At 41.6% G+C, this 20,467-nt stretch overlaps 2 protein-coding genes and 2 non-coding genes across 8 annotated transcripts; 1 reads left to right on the top strand and 3 right to left on the bottom strand.

Annotated features, from left to right (window-relative positions):
- The first annotated feature begins 2,864 nt into the window (after positions 1 to 2,864).
- LOC115179516 (T-cell differentiation antigen CD6) lies at positions 2,865 to 15,909 on the top strand. Of its 3 annotated transcripts, none has more exons than XM_029741132.1 (14): positions 2,865 to 2,949; positions 3,054 to 3,161; positions 4,259 to 4,339; positions 7,087 to 7,386; positions 7,691 to 8,005; positions 8,992 to 9,051; positions 9,173 to 9,319; positions 9,845 to 9,958; positions 10,083 to 10,199; positions 10,334 to 10,480; positions 10,726 to 10,809; positions 10,926 to 11,060; positions 11,262 to 11,363; positions 15,187 to 15,909. In XM_029741132.1, exons 2-14 carry the CDS (start codon positions 3,110 to 3,112, stop codon positions 15,300 to 15,302), a joined length of 1,770 nt encoding a protein of 589 aa, XP_029596992.1. In that variant the 5' UTR covers positions 2,865 to 2,949; positions 3,054 to 3,109; the 3' UTR covers positions 15,303 to 15,909. The 3 variants fall into 3 exon arrangements, with proteins under 3 accessions (XP_029596992.1, XP_029596985.1, XP_029597002.1); XM_029741125.1 differs by having other exon boundaries at positions 2,873 to 2,949; positions 3,047 to 3,161; XM_029741142.1 differs by lacking the exon at positions 11,262 to 11,363 and having other exon boundaries at positions 2,881 to 3,161.
- A 52-nt stretch (positions 15,910 to 15,961) lies between these two features.
- On the bottom strand, positions 15,962 to 20,361 carry cfap418 (cilia and flagella associated protein 418). 3 transcript variants are annotated; one of them, XM_029741160.1, is made up of 7 exons: positions 20,012 to 20,361; positions 19,640 to 19,736; positions 19,284 to 19,339; positions 18,760 to 18,825; positions 18,089 to 18,184; positions 16,628 to 16,825; positions 15,962 to 16,545 (listed from the first exon to the last, which is right to left on the bottom strand). In XM_029741160.1, exons 1-6 carry the CDS (start codon positions 20,191 to 20,193, stop codon positions 16,666 to 16,668), a joined length of 657 nt encoding a protein of 218 aa, XP_029597020.1. In that variant the 5' UTR covers positions 20,194 to 20,361; the 3' UTR covers positions 15,962 to 16,545; positions 16,628 to 16,665. The 3 variants fall into 3 exon arrangements, with proteins under 3 accessions (XP_029597020.1, XP_029597029.1, XP_029597012.1); XM_029741169.1 differs by having other exon boundaries at positions 15,962 to 16,568; positions 16,651 to 16,825; XM_029741152.1 differs by having other exon boundaries at positions 15,962 to 16,825.
- On the bottom strand, positions 19,114 to 19,195 carry trnas-aga (transfer RNA serine (anticodon AGA)). Its single transcript has one exon. It is a non-coding gene; the product is annotated as a tRNA-Ser (tRNA).
- Positions 20,337 to 20,418, bottom strand: trnas-aga (transfer RNA serine (anticodon AGA)). The gene has a single exon. It is a non-coding gene; the product is annotated as a tRNA-Ser (tRNA).
- Positions 20,419 to 20,467: the final 49 nt, after the last annotated feature.

The raw sequence follows: 20,467 nt of genomic DNA, 5'->3' as shown, positions 1-20,467 counted from the left end.
CAGACTGTCGAGGCAGACAGACAGACCTTCCATGCCTTCCTCTACTCTGGGCCTATAATTTACCAGCTGGATGGTATTGGAGTTGGTCTTTGTTCACAATCACACAAACAGTGTTTAAATTCTTCTCCAGTCCATGTAAAACACTGATGAAAATCTCTTCGCTTCGATCAATGTTTAATTTAGACAGTAATAATGCAGTTTTAGTATTGCCAGCGGCTACAGCTTCTCTCAAAAATGTTCTGGCATATAAAGCTTTTCAAGTCAATCAATCAAATGTATTTATATAGCCCTTTTAACATCAGCCGATGTCACAAAGTGCTGTACAGAAACCCAGTCTGAAATCCCAAACAGCAAGCAATGCAGATTTAGAAGCATGGTGGCTAGGAAAAACTTCCTAGAAAGGCCAGAACCTAGGAAGAAACCTAGAGAGGTACCAGGCTCTGAGGGGTGACCAGTCCTCTTCTGGCTGTGCCCTTGTGGAGATTATAACAGAACATGGCCAAGGTGTTCAAACATTCATAGATGACCAGCAGGGACAGATAATAATAATAATCACAGTGGTTGTAGAGGATGCAACAGGTCAGCACCTCAGGAGTAAATGTCAGTTGGCTTTTCATAGCCGATCATTCAGAGTTAGAGACAGCAGGTGCGGTAGAGCGAGAGTCCAAAGCAGCAGGTCCGGGACAAGGTAGCACATCCAGTGAACAGGTCAGAGTTCCATAGCCGCAGGCAGAACAGTTGAATCTGGAGCAGCAGCATGACCAGGTGGACTGGGAACAGCAAGGAGTCATCAGGCCAGGTAGTCCTGAGGCATGGTCCTAGGGCTCAGGTCCTCCTAGAGAAGAGAGAGAGAAAGAGAGAGAGAAAGAGAGAGAGAATTAGAGGGAGCATACTTAAATTCACACAGGACACCGGATGAGACAGGAGAAATACTCCAGATATAACAGACTGACCCTAGCCCCCCAACACTTAAACTATTGCAGCATAAATACTGGAGGCTGAGACAGGAGGGGTCGGGAGACGCTGTGGCCCTGTCCGACGATACCCCCGGACAGGGCCAAACAGGCAGGATATAACCCATCCACTTTGCCAAAGCACAGCCCCCACACCACTAGAGGGATATCTTCAACCACCAACCTACTACCCTGAGACAAGGCCGAGTATAGCCCACGAAGACCTCCCCCATGGCACGAACCCGAGGGGGGCGCCAACCCGGACAGGAAGATCACATCAGTGACTCAACCCCCTCAAGTGACGCACCTCTCCTAGGGACGGCATGGAAGAGCACCAGTAAGCCAGTGACTCAGCCCCCATAATAGGGTTAGAGGCAGAGAATCCCAGGGGAGAGAGGGGAACTGGCCAGGCAGAGACAGCAAGGGTGGTTCGTCGCTCCAGTGCCTTTCCGTTCACCTTCACACCCCTGGGCCAGACTACACTCAATCATAGGACCTACTGAAGAGAGCAGTCTTCAGTAAAGACTAAAAGGTCGAGACCAATTCTGCGTCTCTCACATGGATAGGCAGACCATTCCATAAAAATGGAGCTCAACAGGAGAAAGCCCTGCCTCCAGCTGTTTGCTTAGAAATGTTAGGGTCAATAAGGAGGCCTGCGTCTTTTGACAGTAGCGTACGTGTAGGTATGTACGGAAGAACCAAATCAGAGAGATAGGTAGGAGCAAGCCCATGTAATGCTTTGTAGGTTAGCAGTAAAACCTTGAAATCAGCCCTAGCCTTAACAGGAAAGCAATGGCTAGCACTGGAGTACTATGATAAAATGTTTTGGCTCTAGTCAAGATTCTAGCAGCCGTGTTTAGCACTAACTGAAGTTTATTTAGTGCTTTATCTGGGTAGCCGGAAAATAGAGCATTGCAGTAGTCTAATCTAGAAGTGACAAAAGCATGGATACATTTTTCTGCATCATTTTTGGACAGAAAGCTTCAGATTTTTGTGTTACGAAGATGGAAAAAAGCTGTCCTTGAAATATTCTTGATATGTTCGTCAAAAGAGAGATAAGGGTCCAGAGTAACGCCGAGGTCCTTCACAGTTTTATTTAAGATGACTGTACAACCATCAATATTAATTGTCAGATCCAACAGAAGATCTCTTTGTTTCTTGGGACCTAGAACTAGCATCTCTGTTTTGTCCGAGTTTAAAAGTAAAATATTTGCCGCCATCCATTTCCTTATGTCTGAAACTCAGGCTTCCAGGGAGTGCAATTTTGGCGCTTCACCATGTTTCATTGAAATGTACAGCTGTGTATCGTCCGCATAGCAGTGAAAGTTAACATTATGTTTCCGAATGACATCACCAAGAGGTAAAATATATAGTGAAAACAATAGTGGTCCTAAAATGGAACCTTGAGGAACACCAAAATTTACAGCTGATTTGTCATAAGACAAACCATCCATAGAGACAAACTGATATCTTTGCGACAGATAAGATCTAAACCAGGCCAGAACTTGTCCGTGTAGACCAATTTGGGTTTCCAATCTCTCCAAAAGAATGTGGTGATCAATGGTATCAAAAGCAGCACTAAGGTCTAGGAGCACAAAGACAGATGCAGAGCCTTGGTCTGACACCATGTATTATTGTGTTCTCATGAATCCTAAAACAGAGTTATTTGTGTCCGATTCATTTTACATGCTCCTCTTCATCAACATAAGGAGATAATAGTCATTTGGGTAAGCCTCTTTTAAATTGCATATGAATTTGAGTTTGTTTGTTTATTCAACCTTTTTTGAGTGTTGTGTTGGGAGGTTAACATTAGTTGTTGAGTGCGTTAGCCAACAATTGAACATCTTGCAGTTGTGTCTAACACAGTGGGTGTATCTCACAGCCAGTCTATGTGTCTGAGAAAGTCGTGTGCTCTACAGACAGAAGCCTATTTGATTTTGTGTCAGAGACGATGCTCATGGAAACCACAAGTTGCAGCAGTGCAAACAAAAATAGAGTGAGTACACAAGTTCTGACATATAGCACACTGCTTGATTCATGATAAGATCAGTAACATGCATTATTTCTCGTTTGATTGTTATTAATATTAAAAGAACAAAGTTGTTTCCGGTTGAGGAGTATGCTCAAAGGACCCCGGCCTAACTGTTTTCTGTGAGATGGAACTGTTCAGGATGCCAATACTTCTGCCAGTTCTGGTCCTCTCTCAAGGTAACACAGTTCATCTAATATTTCTGCTTTGATTGTATTCAATTATATGATCTTCAGTGGCTCTTTTGATGTAAAGTATGACGGTTGTTCTCTATGTAAATCAAACACAGCATCAAATGTATTTTAGAATTGTTTGTATGAGTTGTTTGATAATACTAAAGATATGCACATCAAAATATTTGGCAGTGGAATCACATTTGCTTTTTTATTATGCTTCTACATCACCATATTTTTTTATACATTTCTGTTTGCTTCTTATTCATGTCTGAATGTACAAGAGCATGGCGTTTTATTCTACTTGTTGACAGCACGTGTCAGCAGGGGCTGACCGTAGTGATGCCAATTAGGTGTAGGCTAAATGCTGCATAATCTTACAGAGGATTAGTTTACTTCCAAATGTAAGGTGTTTACTGCAACAGTCAATACTACTAGCTAGCTACTACTAGCTAACTTAAATTCAAAGACCGCTTGACGCAACATAAAAGTGCAGGGATTTCAAATCAACCAACCTTAGTAAACAATGATTGGCTGAAACGTAATTGTTTTTGTATGAATCACTAATTTGCCACAGAGTGATACATAAACAAAGTGATAGTTCAATATGAATTGCTTTCTGAGGAGGAGAGCTGTGACATGGGTTAAAGCATGAACAAACTATTATTTTGCTTCACAAAGATGATGCATTATCTGCATTGATTAATTCAACAATGAGCCACAGATGTTATTCATGGAATACCCATCTAACAACTAAATTAACCAATTGAGGCAGTTGATAATAGCTGTTATGAAAACCAGTGTAAATATAGTGATTTACAGACACCATATTATATCCTTCTAATTGGACTATTGTGTAGCCACCTTGAAATACCACCAACAGACAGTTTATAAAATGGAAAAGATTATTCTGATTAGAGCCAAATTCAATAACTTGTTTGTATTGTGTCGCTGCGTGCCCTGGGCTTCATATAGCATTGACATCACGAAGTAGGCTGAAATAACTGATTGGACAGCTGCATGAATACTCCCATCTACGCATAACTACAATAATTTATCATTTATCTTAGTTTAGTTTGTTGTTGTTGTTTGTCATATTTCAGCTTTTCTAAATCAAGACCACTCTGTTCCGGGGAACTTCTCTGGGTCGAGAGAGACTGATGAGCAGCAGACATCCAATCTAAGTGAGTTCCAATTTTATTTAAATGGTTGGTATTATGCTAAAAAGATCCTCAGAACCCGAGCATACAATCAAGCTTTATTTGGTCCGGAGGCCACTGCAATCTACATCGATCTTACTCTCTGAATACCACCCCCCATTCCTTCCTAAACCCCAAATTCCAATCCCTCGTGCCCGTCCAGTCAAATTGCTAGGTGCTAAAATAGAGGAATGAATGGGTAAGGTGTCTGTGTGCTTCTTAGAGGGAGGAGACAACCTCAAGCAACGATCCTGCAGAGAACTTGATTGCTCACAAGTCATTATACTGAGATCGAAATGAGATGAGGCAAAGGCTTTTTTTTACTATAATGATACAGGTCACCAACAATTAAGCCATAGTGCGACGATATTTTCATTGTTCTGAGGGTGACGATGATGCGTAAGGCTCCGTTAGTGCAAAGTGGGAGGAACATCCCACACAAACATGCTCTCTCTAACACACAAACATAAAATTAAAATAAGAAAATAATGGGTCAATTGTCATTCGTGTCATAGAGGATATCAAATGGTCCAGTGGATTCAGATTTTTAAGGAAAATACTAACAATTAGTTATTCAGTTATAATCATACTACACTAACCTGGTTCTCATTCTCTATTTGTTGAACCTAAAAAAAAATGTTTTTACATTTATTTAACCTTTATTTAACCAGGTAGGCTAGTTGAGAACAAGTTCTTATTTACAACTGCGACCTGGCCAAGATAAAGCAAAGCAGTTCGACACATAACAACACAGAGTTACATGAAGTGCAATTCCACCACATTTAAACAGGGAAAAAAGTGAAGACTGAAGAGTGAAATGCATTACCAAAGGCTCCAGTGTCACATGGTTTGAAACCACTGAGAGTATTTGGTCCTGTGGTGTTTCTAGAATTAGGTTAGTCGACTTCAGTGTCCCCCTTCGAATTCACCACCCAGTGACATTTCCACAGGACATGACTCACAGGATGTGGCTGCTCTGCTGAACGTCTGCAAAGAGCACAGCAACCGATAGGCCAACAAACAGCCACGGCATTCAATGCGTGTGTATTATGCTGTATAACATGTACTGTACATGTGGCTACACTACATGGGGAAATATACTGCTCAAAAAAATAAAGGGAACACTTAAACAACACAATGTAACTCCAAGTCAATCCCACTTCTGTGAAATCAAACTGTCCACTTAGGAAGCAACACTGATTGACAATACATTTCACATGCTGTTGTGCAAATGGAATAGACAACAGTGGAAATTATAGGCAATTAGCAAGACACCCCCAATAAAGGAGTGGTTCTGCAGGTGGGGACCACAGACCACTTCTCAGTTCCTATGCTTCCTGGCAGATGTTTTGGTCACTTTTGAATGCTGGCTTTCGCTCTAGTGGTAGCATGAGACGGAGTCTACAACCCACACAAGTGGCTCAGGTAGTGCAGCTCATCCAGGATGGCACATCAATGCGAGCTGTGGCAAGAAGGTTTGCTGTGTCTGTCAGCGTAGTGTCCAGAGCATGGAGGCGCTACCAGGAGACAGGCCAGTACATCAGGAGACGTGGAGGAGGCCGTAGGAGGGCAACAACCCAGCAGCAGGACTGCTACCTCCGCCTTTGTGCAAGGAGGAGCAGGAGGAGCACTGCCAGAGCCCTGCAAAATGACCTCCAGCAGGCCACAAATGTGCATGTGTCTGCTCAAACGGTCAGAAACAGACTCCATGAGGGTGGTATGAGGGCCCGACGTCCACAGGTGGGGGTTGTGCTTACAGCCCAACACCGTGCAGGACGTTTGGCATTTGCCAGAGAACACCAAGATTGGCAAATTCGCCACTGGCGCCCTGTGCTCTTCACAGATGAAAGCAGGTTCACACTGAGAACATGTGACAGACGTGACAGAGTCTGGAGACGCCGTGGAGAACATTCTGCTGCCTGCAACATCCTCCAGCATGACCGGTTTGGCGGTGGGTCAGTCATGGTGTGGGGTGGCATTTCTTTGGGGGGCCGCACAGCCCTCCATGTGCTCGCCAGAGGTAGCCTGACTGCCATTAGGTACCGAGATGAGATCCTCAGACCCCTTGTGAGACCATATGCTGGTGCGGTTGGCCCTGGGTTCCTCCTAATGCAAGACAATGCTAGACCTCATGTGGCTGGAGTGTGTCAGCAGTTCCTGCAAGAGGAAGGCATTGATGCTATGGACTGGCCCGCCCGTCCCCCAGACCTGAATCCAATTGAGCACATCTGGGACATCATGTCTCGCTCCATCCACCAACGCCACGTTGCACCACAGACTGTCCAGGAGTTGGTGGATGCTTTAGTCCAGGTCTGGGAGGAGATCCCTCAGGAGACCATCCACCACCTCATCAGGAGCATGCCCAGGCGTTGTAGGGAGGTCATACAGGCACGTAGAGGCCACACACACTACTGAGCCTCATTTTGACTTGTTTTAAGGACATTACATCAAAGTTGGATCAGCCTGTAGTGTGGTTTTCCACTTTAATTTTGAGTGTGACTCCAAATCCAGACCTCCATGGGTTGATAAATTGGATTTCCATTGATTATTTTTGTGTGATTTTGTTGTCAGCACATTCAACTATGTAAAGAAAAAAGTATTTAATAAGATGATTTCATTCATTCAGATCTAGGATGTGTTATTTTAGTGTTCCCGTTATTTTTTTGAGCAGTGTATAAACAGTCATCTGTATCTCACTCTCATATTGATTCTGCATCTCTCCATCCCCCCAGCCATATCTCACCCCCCCAGGCTATCTCAGCACTGCTCTGGGGTTGTCGAGGTGCTCCATCGAGGGCTGTGGAGGCCAGTGACCTTTGACCTTGGGTCTGCAGAGTGGGCCAAAGTGGTGGAGGACATATGTACCAACCTGAGCTGCGGGGCAGTGTACGAGCGCCGACAGAATGGCACAGCTACATTAAACTACTCCAGCTCAACGTGTCTGAGCCAATGTGTCTACAGAGACCTACTGGTGGAGAACTGTACAGAGCTCTCATACACTGACTGCTCTAACCTGACTGAAATAACCTGTGGTAAGACCCTCATTGCAAAGCTTATGCTTGGATCGGCACAATTTATCTTGAGCAAGAGTAATAGCTACCGCTGTTGATAAGCATCCACAAACACGTTGTTGCAGTAACGCCTGCAAATTGCATGCCATGGAGAGCCATCGTATGGGTTGCTCTCAAAGTGTTTTGTGGACGCTTTGCAACAAGTTCCTCCTTTCAGCACACTTCCATTTTCAATCTGCTTTTTAAAGATCCTGAGTGAGGCCCAGCTTCTATCGAGGTTAACTGATGATCTATGAACTGATTGGTTGATCTGTCTATTCCTCAGGGCACCAGGCCGTGCGATTGGCTGGAGGCTCACACCACTGTGAAGGACGGGTGGAGTTGTGGAGAGAGGAAAAATGGGGAACGGTGTGTGATGATAGTTGGGACCTGAGAGATGGTGGCGTGGTCTGTGCTCAATTGGGCTGTGGCTCTGCCCTAAATGTGAGCGGGCAGGACGGGTCCTTTGAAGCGGGTGTTGGTCTGGTTCTCTTAGATGAGGTGAACTGTGGGGGGAGCGAGAGGAACCTATGGGAGTGTCCCTCCATGGGGACAGTCAACGACTGTGGACACAAAGAGGACGCTGCAGTGGTTTGTTCAGGTAAGCCTGCAGCTATAATATTATCATTGTCAGTTACTGTATTCACAATCATGTCATTTAAAAAATGATATTTTAAACGTGAATGGAAGCTAAGTTAATGTTATGCCCACTATTTAAAATAGCTATGCTGTAACATAGTGTTCGTATATTCTCCTTAGATTGGTCTGAATATTGATAGTGCAGTAATAACATGTAAAACACATGACCATGATTGAACATCCGGTGTCTTGGTGGTGAACCAAGTCCCCATCATCTTAGCGCTGAGAGGTCATAAGCCGAAAAGAGACAGCTGCTTTGCATATTAATTATTATTATTTTCATTAACGGGAAATAAAAATGAAACACACAGGCAGCACAAAAACACACAGGCCTAAGTAATGCATGTCACTCAGAAAGTAGACAAACCACGTCAATATCACGTTACAACAGCTCTGTCTGAGGAAGACCCTCAATGAAAGATGTTCAACCTGGGAGCCAAGTTCACGAGTTCCTTGGTGAGAAAACATCCAAACTGCCTTGACCTCAACATAACAACAGTTGTTCAGCACTTCCATGGGTTTTAAATCTTGCATCTAAATGAACAATTTTTGTTGACCATGTTTCCGATTAATTTCGAACACCTCAAGTGATAATTAATTATGTAGGCCTACTCAAAGGCTACATCCATCAATCTGTGAGTCCTACACATTTCAAGTACATTTTTTAAGAGAAAACACACACAGTCCTTGCAGTAATTGCCAAATGACTGACTGCAATGTCTAACTTTTGAATAAGAGTCAGATATTGGTTCAGTAGATCATTAGATACACAGATGACCAAACACAACTCCTCTTGGATTTACAATTTTTGAGCAAATGTTTTTTTAAACAAACCTTTTCCCCGTCTTTCAAACAAGAGTGCCTTGAACACTCAGGAGAAGTGAGCCATGGATCTGATATACATTCTAGTTCTCTAACACCTCTAGGACTTCTCCATTTCCCTGACAGGAATTCCATCTCGATCAGGCAACGAGACGGCAGAACAGAACACCCAGACTTCAACCACAGGTACCTTCAATAGATGCTGACACACATGTAATAATACACCAAGAGTGTCTGCTCTGCTCATATGAACATGTCAAGAATAATATGTTATCTAGTCTGTACTATGATTTGTTCTTGTTTCCAGCAGGCTCAGTTCTACTAGTCACCAGCGCAGAGAGCTGGTCCTCTCCTCCCACAGCTGCTGTCTGGGGCTGCATCGCATTGTCTATAGCCCTCCTCCTCACACTCCTCTCCAATGCTTCACTCTTCCTGTCTTACAGGAGGAGAGCTGGTGAGTCATCGTTTTTCTCTATTTTTCTTTCTCTTTCATTGCCTCAGACTCAACTGTCACTCTTCCCATTTGTTCACACCATCATCAACAAACAGGCTATCATCAATGAGCAGTAATTAACACTGAGAAATTGCTTTGTCAGAAGGGTATTACATATTCTTCTCAATGGTTTGCCAATTCTGATAATTCAACAACACAATGTGATTCAATAGAGTACACAAAGGAAATCACCCAACTGGAACAGTATGGATACCACTGGGTTGGTTGATTGCTCATTAAGAGTCCCACCACCAGTGTTGTTTTCACACCAACTTAAAAAAACAGCATATTTTATTTCACAGGGATGATAATGCTTTGAATATGTGCCATATGTGACGGTGGTCTAATTCAAATATTTAATTGGTTTTGAGATGTATTGTCCTTATTTTCTTGTCCAACATCAAAGACAACAAAAGGCCAACAAACCTATTATCCTAGCTTCGGTAAAGAGAAGTTTCAAAGGCAAAACTTTCCCTTCATTACTAGCACTCCTGGTTCACCAAAGACAAGATGGCCGCCTGCTGTCCATCCAGTCTCAACACACTGTCCGAGGGGAGAGAGTCAACCTCCTCACTGTCACCACGGACACAGCTGATTACAGTGAGTTCCTACTGATGCACTTGTCCTCTCTGTGCCCATTAGTTACTTGCAATTTCAGGAAATGTCTTATTAGTTCAAGTATCCCATTTGTCAGAATACATTTTCTCTGTGGCCTTTCATGCAGCTCCACAGTACCTTTCCCAACAGCCCTCTCAGAATGACACCGACGCCTCGTGTGACTCTGACTATGAAAACTATGACTTCAATGACCAACCCTCTGTTGCCATGGCTACTGCACTTGGTCAGTTCATCTTCATAGTTTTGGATAAATAGTGCAATTCTAAAAGACAAAAGATGGGAAGTGACACATGGCTATTAAGGGAGAAAGTGGTCCAATCACAGTGCCAACCAAATGGTCTTTTATGTTTTCATTAGTCAGGGTCCTTGACAATGGAGGAAGCACAAGCAGAGAGCCATGGGAAACCGCGCAGACAGCAGGCACTTCGGACGCTCCTGAGAAATATAATATTGTTGCTGAGACAATCAACGGCATTGAGAGAAAAAACCCTGCCACCCAAAGTCGTAAGTTACTGTCAGGTTGGGTGAACCAGATTTTTACCATGATCATATTGTGTCCATGTCCGACAGGTTTCTTCTTAGTCTTAAAAGGACATAATGTCCACTTAAAATCTGAGACTTTACTACAACCGTTTGCAGGACAAGGAATCAGAAAAGTTCTAATTTGCTGAAACTAGCCATGGTGACAGAAAAGTTGAATAAGAGCCTTATTGTAACATACTAACACTAACAACCATTTGTATGTCCAGTGCATTCGCTGGTGTCATCCAGCACGTCTTCTGGGGAATGCTATGAGAACATTGAGACACTGGAGAAGGAGCTGCTGGACTCAGGTCAGTCTAAAATGCTCAATGACAAATGCTGCAACAGAGTGAGTCAGTGCATCTATGAAATCCATTCGCATGAATCAACGATAACAGAGTAACTGTGTGGAATGCTAACCACCCAGGTCCAGATTTGAGAGAAACTGCCCTCACAGACTTGATCTGTGGAAGAGAGCCATCCTTGGGATCGAGTAGTAGTACATCATCTGAGGAATCCTACTACAACGTGGGGATGGCAGTGGAACAGCATCTACAGTCAGGTCCGTTCAAGTCAAAACCACGAGAGCAACACCACCTAATTCATCTGGCTGTGTCTAAACACTGGATGGGGTAGACACAACGGCAAAGGCTTTTTGCACTACAGCACAGTACATGAAAGTATTGTCTTGAAAGTTTTTGGGAGAAAATATGTAGATTCGTAATTACTTCACTGGGAGCACATTTTCTCATTTTCTCCTCAGAGAATACCTATACACATTCCCCTGTGCAATCAACCAGTACACACCAGGATCAGCAACAGCCTGTGAACAGTAACTTCCACCTACTGAGCAATCAAAATCAAGGTAGCTGATACATTTCTGATGAGTCTGTGCATGTGTATTTCAAAGGTGAACAGAATTTCCATTGAACCGTGTAATGTTCCCTGCAGAGACTAATTCTCAGTCTCCATGCTGGTCTCATATTGTGTTTCAAAACCTGCCAAATTAATTTGACACCACTGGTGTAATCCCTGAAAGAAACAGAACAAATCATATTCAAAGGCTTCTCTAAGTTTATAAGCCAATGTGATTTCAGGTTGTGTCAAAACTAAATTCAAAGAACTAAGGTAGTCTGACAGATGGGGCCATTGGGTATGGGGCATAAACATCTGTGAGGATTTAAATTGTACTTAATTCCTTTAGTTTTCGCCAGATTTACTATCACAGTGAATAATGGAAAGGGTAGTATTTCTGGCAGGCACATACTTGAGTCCAACAGAGGGAGAGAGAGAGCGGAAGAGAGCGACTGTCCTCATTCAGATGGAGGAAATTGTCTGGCTCTGTTTTTCACTCTAATCTGCCATTAAGCTATGGAGAGCTACACCTCAGAATGACAGAGTCAATTAGATTACAGACACTAATACCCTTTATAGACAGACTTTACGTCATTTTGCCTGTATTTATTTATTTTAAAAATCTGCCAATGTTTTTTAGAACCCAATTCACATAGTCCCATTTTTACCACATTCTTGGATATCTTTGTGATGGTGTATATTTAATAAATGTATTAAAACAGACATCCACCACATTCTTTTATATCTCCCGTGCACATGCCGGCATAATTAGGAGTGGGAGTAGATGTGGGTGGATGTCTGTTTTAATACATTTATTAAATATACACCATCACAAAGATATCCATAATTAATTCGTTTTTTTGGCAGGTCCTAAGGAACATTATAAGACCAATACAATTTATTTTCAAAATAATAGAATGCCATATTTTCAGTTTAATGATGTTACTGGTCTATGCAGCCGATAGGCTACATGGCTGTGCCATGCATATAAAATCAAGTTATTTTGTTCATTAAACAGACAAGACACTTAGGCTACACTGATCACAGTCAACACACATATATTTTGTAGTAGGCTGAGAATATAATGAAATATAACAGAATAAAATACATCATATTTTTCCCACACAACTTGCGTCACAGAAACGTGTGGAACTGCTGGCATATAAAAAAAAGTGATTTTGAAACAGAGCCCAAGGCAAGCCCATGCTTTTTGATCCACGTTTCATCTCTTTTCTACCCTCACTCCGCTTTGATAGGGAGCAGGCGTAGGGTCTTACATTGAGAGTATCTTCATCATGATACTGATAGAGAATAATAGCAATCTATATTTTCAAAAGCATGAGTCTCCTGTTCATATTTCACAACCTCTGCAGGCTTTTGGAGTTGCCTATACGCTATTGAGCATAATAATAGGCCTACACTTGATTTAAGGTACATTATTGCATACTAAATGTTTCTAATCAGTGATAGATGAGCTAACAAATAGATGAGCTACCACCTCTACTTATTTGCCCAGCCAGAGAATTAACCAAATATAGATGGAGATTCAGTGAAACAAAATCACATTGACAAGTCACAGGCTTTCGGTTGGGAGTAGGCCTAGGCTGCTATGTGACTGTGAGTAAAGAGGAGTATTTTTCTCTTCTCATACAGGAGTAATTAAGGCCTAGTTCACTAATTGTGATTTTTATGTATTATTTATTACTTAATTTCAATTTATAAGGGGGTGCTGCAGCACCCTCAGCACCACTATTTGCTGTGGCTATGCCGTTAATGTAAAGGGGTGATTAAAATGTTCAAACATTGATGCATTACGATTAAGGGTAGGTTCCCTTGAGAAAGATTAAGCAAGGCATGTTCAACGGCGGCACCAAGTACCTGTATTCCCCTACATGGATCACAACTGTGCAGTAGATTCTAGAGTCATGTGCTGTCTGTAATGTACATTGCCTTCATAAAGTGGTCATACCCTTTGACTTATTCCACTTTGTTACAGTCTGAATTCAAAATGGATAAAACAAATTAAAAACACATACCCCATAATGACGAAAGTGAAAACATGTTTTTAGAAACATTTGATTTTTTTGTTGAAAATTATATAAAGAAATATCTATTTAAATAAGTATTCACATCCCTGAGTTAATACATGTTAGAATCACCTTTGGCAGTGATGAATACGGCTGTCAGTCTTTCTGGGTACATCTCTAAAATCTTTGCACACCTGGATTCTACAATATTTGCACATTAATACTTTTTAAAATTCTTCAAGCTCTGTCAAGTTGGTTGTTTATAATTGCTAGACAGCCATTTCTATAAGGGCACAAGGCGAGAGCCAGATGCAGACACAGGAGGCAGATAGTTTGAGTCTTTGATATTTATTAGTAATCCAAAAGGGGTAGGCAAGAGAATGGTCGTGGACAGGCAAAAGGTCAAAACAGGTTCAGTGTCCAGGAGGTACAGTGTGGCAGGCAGGCTCGAGGTCAGGGCAGGCAGAATGGTCAGGCAGGTGGGTAAAGTCCAGAAAACAGGCAAGGGTCAAAACCAGGAGGACTAGCAAAAGAGAATAGACAAGGCAGGACCACAGGGAAAACACACTGGTTGACTTGGAACATACAAGACGAACTGGCACAGACAGACAGAAAACACAGTTTTAAATACCCAGGGGAAAATGGGGAAGATAGGTGACACCTGGAGGGGGTGGAGACAAGCACAAGGACAGGTGAAACAGATCAGGGTGTGACAATTTCCAAGTCTTGCCATAGATTTAAGCCAATTTATGTCAAAACTGTAACTAGGCCAATGTATATTTTGCCTTGTGTTTTAGGTTTTTGTCCTGCTGAAAGGTGAATTTGTCTCCCTGTGTCTATTGAAAAGCAGACTGAACCAGGTTTTCCTCTAGTATTTTGCCTGTGCTTAGCTCTATTCCATTTATTTTTATCCTAAAAAATTCTCTACGCCTTGCTGATGACAAGCATACCCTTAACATGATGCAACCACCATACTTGAAAAAATTAAGAGTGGTACTCAGTGATGTGTTGGATTTGTCCCAAACATAACCCTTTGTATTTAGGACATAAAGTTCATTTCTTTGTCACATTTTTTGCAGTTTTACTTTAGTGCCTTATTGCAAACAGGATGCATGTTTTGGAATATATTTATTCTGTACAGGTTTCCTTTTTTTCCATTTAGGTTACTATTGTGGAGTATGTTGTTAATCCATCCTCAGTTTTCTCCCATCACAGTCATTAAACTCTGTAAGTGATTTAAAGTTACCATTGGCCTCATGGTGAAATCCCTTAGCGGTTTCCTTCCTCTTTGGCAACTGAGTAAGAAGGATCTTTGTAGTGACTGGGTATATTGATACACCATCCAAAGTGTAATGAAAAACTTCACTATGCTCAAAGGGATATTCCATGTGTGCTTTTTTATTTTTACCCATCTACCAATAGGTGCCCTTCTTTACGAGGCAATGGAAAACCTTGAATGTCTTTGAGGTTGAATCGGTTTGAAGTTCACTGCTTTACTGAGGGACCTTACAGATAATTGTGTGTGGTGTACATGTTGAACACTATTATTGCACATAGTGTCTTCAAACATAATTCCACTTTGACATTATGGGGTATTGTGTGTAGGCCAGTGACACAAAATCAACATTTTATCCATTTTAAATTCAGGCTGTGTAACAACAAAATATGGAAAAAGTCAATGGGTGTAAATACTTTCTGAAGGCATTGTAGATGCAAATTGCTGAAAACATGTAGCTTATTGTGGATGTATGTAAATGGTAATATGAGTCTTTTATACAGATGATTCAAGCTGCTCATCTTCCACAGAGAATTATGAGAACATAGAAGTCCAAGATGAAGAGGGGATTGGTGATGTTACCGTGAAGGAAGATCCGGACCAGTCTCTTTCTGACAGTGACTACGATGACATAGCAAATTACTAGCATTTCATCAAACATAGCAGTGAAGTGAGAACTATAAAACAGAGTAATTTACATTTTAGCAGATGCTATTATCCAGATAGACATACAGGAGCAATTAAGTTTAATTGCCTTGCTCAAGAGCACAGACATGTTTTTTTTCACCTCGTTAGCGTGGGGATTCAAACCAGCAACCTTTCGGTTACTGGCCCAACGGTCTTAACCCCCTTCGCTTCTCCACTGCACAGAAAGACCAGCATTGTGAACAAACAGCACTGTCACTGATATTGATTCATACGGTGACCTGAGCCACACAAAGCACAGTCAGTCAAACTTTTTAAACTTGAAATTCAATTGTGTTAATATTATCAAGGAGAAAAAGCTACAAAAATGAAGGTCATACAACATTTATTCAACTCTGACTTGATGTGAATAGCCTAGTGTATAAACGCATATTCAGATGTTTTGTACATAATATGAGCACATGTTTTGCAATCCAAAATATCTACTTCTGACTGGGCTATCACAACAAATGAATGTCTTTGGAAGTTAAGCTTATTTTTTGGGGGGCGGGGGGGCTTCCCTAATGATGAATGAATTAGTAGATATTTAATAAACTATCCACAGACTACTTCATTTGATTATAATTAATTTATAAAGTATCAACTACTAGACTGTCAGAGTGAAGCAATGCTTTTATGTTTAATGTTTTTTGTCTAAATGTCTAGCACAGATGCAACAGGAAAGGTTTGGGTCATTTAACTTCACACTAACCTCACCTTCATACTATACACAATACATGAATGGTAAGATCAGAAATCCCTTAAAACAGAGAATGCATTTCACTCAAAGGGACAGAAGAGGAAATAAACAAAAGGACAAGGGAATTAGAAACTAAGACAGAAGGAAAGGCTACAGAAAAGCATGTAACAGCATTGTATATGAAATACTACCAGATAATGGAATGTCTTCATTACTAGTATTATTTTTTTTTTTTTACATAAAAGACTCATTCAATTTAGCCTCATCTTTCCTAAGTACCGTTTTCACACAAGTATGGTCTGGCATATACCTGCTCTTAAAACTGAGCTAGCTAAAATCACATCTCTAAAGATAGCAGAAGACCTACCTTGTTCATTTACCTTTAAACCCAGAACACACTAAATGTAATGCAGAGAGAGACCTACATCATTCTCAAGGCAGAAAAATGTGTGTTGGGATGTCTATAACAAGAGGACATTGGTTTTCAAGTAACTGTAAAGTGATGGTGTGTGTGTGTGTGTGTGTGTGTGTGTGTGTGTGTGTGTGTGTGTGTGTGTGTGTGTGTGTGTGTGTGTGTGTGTGTGTGTGTGTGTGTGTGTGTGTGTGTGTGATAGAGAGAAGGCTGTCATACTTCATGCTTCCCACAGACCCACTTGAGCTGGTGCTGTTCTCTCAGGTCGGTGAGGTCTCGAGCAGAGTGCCAGCTACACTGGCAGGCGTACGCCCGCGCCCCTTTTCTTCTCCTCAGCTTAGCCCGCAGCTTCTGACAGTCTGGCATGTTGTTCCTGCAGAGATACAAAGAGACAAGGCTGGTTAGCTAAGCAATGAGCAATAGGTGAATATCTCTCACAGTATTGGTATGTAGAATTATAGATAGGATAAGTAGTACTAAATTCACAAAGTACTTGACATTTAAGTTGGTCATGTGCATGGAACAAAACCAGCCTCCAAGAACCCCTGAAAGATTGTGGAATGATTGGAATCACAAATATTCAAGAGTTAACCTGCAATTTACAGCTGAAGGAATTAATCTGGGTGGAAGCATCATTTGCACAATACGTTACGTTGCATTTAACAAGCACATTTGAATGATAAATGAATCCCCATGTCTTGTAGAGGAGCCCAGGGGTCTCAGCAACTTAGTAAAACCTCTATACTCCAGCACAAAGCCTGAAACCATCCAAGTGTCCAACAGAACAGATAATTACTTCACTGCTGTGATAACACCGACAGCAAAACCCACATGCTTGGAACGTGCACCAAAATACCAAAAACATTGTGGTTGCGATAGCCTTCGTTGTTTTTCTATTTTAAAATGTTTTTCTCCCATTTGAACACAGCCCTTCTGTCTATTGTCTTTCTTAGTTTGCATTTCAAGTCGACTCTCACCAATTGTATCAAATTCGTGTAGCCTAGAAGAATTTAATTCCTGTCTTGGTGTTAAGAGCACCAAATACCCAAGCCTGCATACTTACACCGCCACTGCTATGAGGTCTTCCATTTCACTTCATTAACTAAGCTTAACTGTCAGTCTGTCATAATGGGCAAGCTCTCTGTCAGTGAAACAACACAATATTGAACCAGAGAGGCACCCAAGGTGGCATTGTTGTGTTGTTTGACTGCCTTTCTAATGTCTGTCTCCATCCACTAGTACCAGTTGTCCTATGAAATTCCTATCTGCCATGCACCGATCTCAGAGCACGGTTAAAAAAAACGTTTTAAATTAAACCACTGTGTATTCATACTCACTGTGGCAAAAGGTTACCTGTTTCTCTGAACGGGTGGATCTCAATCAAGGTGAAAGTAATAATCCCCACTTAAAAGGTATTTTACATTAAGAATCAAATGAAGATTATTCCAGTTTATTTTCACAAAGTCCCAAAATAAAAAGGTTTACACTGCCCTCTTCTGTTCAAATCTGAGAAATTTGGGATTTTTGGTTTTCTGTTTCAACTTCCAACTCGTTTCAAGATAATAACAATATTTAAATTCCGCAAAGAGTTTGTTACCCCATAAAGATACATCAGGCCCAATGAGAGGAGGCTCACCTGAAGAAGAGGTAATCACAAGAGGGGTCCCATTCATGATCGTCAAACATGGCCACCCGAAAGTCACAGGAGATACATCTCAGCTGATCACACGACCTGTCAGCACATGTTAAACAGTGATTCAAATTAAAATATGATCCATGCTTACACACACACACACACACACACACACACACACACACACACACACACACACACACACACACACACACACACACACACACACACACACACACACACACACACACACACACACACACACACACACACACACACACACACCAGGGTTCCCCAACTGGCGGCTCTTAGGTGATTTTATTTGGTCCCCCACGTTTTTTTTGACAAAATAAATAAATAAATACATTTGATCATTTTATTGTTGGACATAAGACTGTAAAAACACCAGCAAATCAGCACCAAGTGATTTTAATTTTGGAAATCTGTTCCAAAGAATTCCCACGCATAATATAGAGATATACAGTATGTGATCATACATAAATGTAAGCAAGGTTTGAAATTAGTCTGTTGTAGTTAAATATTATATCTGTTTGGGCTTCTTGCAGTCAAATTGCAGTTATACTAATTATCCGTAATTATGTTCTGGCCTCCTGACCATCCGCTCAAGAAATCCAGTTGATGATCCCTGCACTACAATTAAACAGCACTTTTACCTTTGTGAAACAGCTGTTCCTACACCATTTGCAATGGAGCTTCCACCAAGGAAAACTGGGCAGCACCTGCTCACATAAGAACAAATGGGGATCAAAAGAGAGCTTTTATCAAATACATGCTTTACCAAAGGCTCACTACTAGATTTTATGGCTCCCCGTGAATTACCATTTTGGTCTGCCTAAAATAATGACAAATGTTGACTGCATGCAACAGAGATATACAGATGTCTTAAATAACATTTACTGAGTTTCAATAATAATGTCATATGAACACATCTGACTTTTTGCAGTATACCACTGACAGAATGATACAACCAGATATTACGATTCAACAGGCTGCAACACAAAACAACCCGTTGTCGGCAGGATTCGAACCTGCGCGGGAAGATCCCAATAGATTTCTAGTCTATCGCCTTAACCACTCGGCCACGACAACTGCCTATGCGACTACTCTGCCAGGACAACTAACTATGTTCGCATGAATAAGTTATATATTTTTGAAATAGGGTTATTAGAAAACTTACTTTCTGGTGGACTGTGGCAATGACTTCGTCTTCGTTATTTTAGGAAGCTGTCCTGTCTGCAAATGTGTAAAGTTAAGCAAATATGAGACTACCTACGGGCCAGCCCTTTTGCAATGTAATGTTAGCTAATGCATTGGAGTCAGAAGGACAAGGGTGATAGCAACCTTCCCATTGGAAACTGGCTAAAAACAATCAAACATAGCCTTGTATTTATCTCATTATAGCTAGCTAATACATCCGTGTGATATCCAGCCAGCTAACGTTAGCTAGCTACTACTGGACAGTAGATGCTGTCAGCAACAACAAAAAACAGCATTCAACATTACAAGGCGGTGTAGCTAACGTTATTTACTCACGTTTAGCTCAAGGGAATCGAAGTCATCGTCAAGTAGGTCCTCAAGAAGGGCATCTATATCTTCGCTGTCCGTTTTTCTGGGTGTATCGTCAGTGGTGCTGACGGTGTGAAGCGAGGAACAGTTTTAGCAAGCTAACTACATGATTTAGCTAACATGCTTGATGAAATAACAATGCAATTTAGGAAGGCTGGCGTTTGCAACTAATTATCTAACGTTACATAGCTACCGTCGTTAGTTACGTTGCATAAGCTTCCATTGCGTCAGTTATGGTCAACAACTTTGTTTGCTAACCTTGCTTGCTAACGTTAGTCCATTCCCCCGTACTAGCTATCGTTAACGTTAGTCTGTTAACACTTGCATTTTACTACGCACCAGTGTTTTATTTCTTTCCCAGTTTGCGTTAAACATTTCCCAGCCGTCGATAGATCTGAGGGAGCTTGAAGTTGTGGCGTCAACGAAACATTGCGACAGAACTTTGTTTCAACCTCATCTAGCAATTCGTCCAAATCGTCCGCCATAGCTTCAGGGTACTGCTGCTTGTTGACTGTTGTCATGAACAGGAGTGCTTGATTGACAGGCGTAACCTCATTTCAAGTAGCTAAAGATTGACACCGTGTAGCGATACAATAACAGATAGTGGCTATCTACTATACAATGTAAACGCCTGGGCATTGCCAATCACAGGATAAAAATATCACGTTGTCGGCAGGATTCGAACCTGCGCGGGAAGATCCCAATGGATTTCTAGTCCATCGCCTTAACCACTCGGCCACGACAACTCCTGGTTCTATTTTAGACAGAAACCGCTAATATCCAACATCAAATGAT

Source organism: Salmo trutta, chromosome 3, assembly GCF_901001165.1.
Source record: "Salmo trutta chromosome 3, fSalTru1.1, whole genome shotgun sequence".
Classification (NCBI taxonomy): Eukaryota; Metazoa; Chordata; class Actinopteri; order Salmoniformes; family Salmonidae; genus Salmo; species Salmo trutta.
The sequence above is the reverse complement of the archived record's forward strand: the minus strand, read 5'-3'. Positions and strand labels throughout refer to the sequence as shown.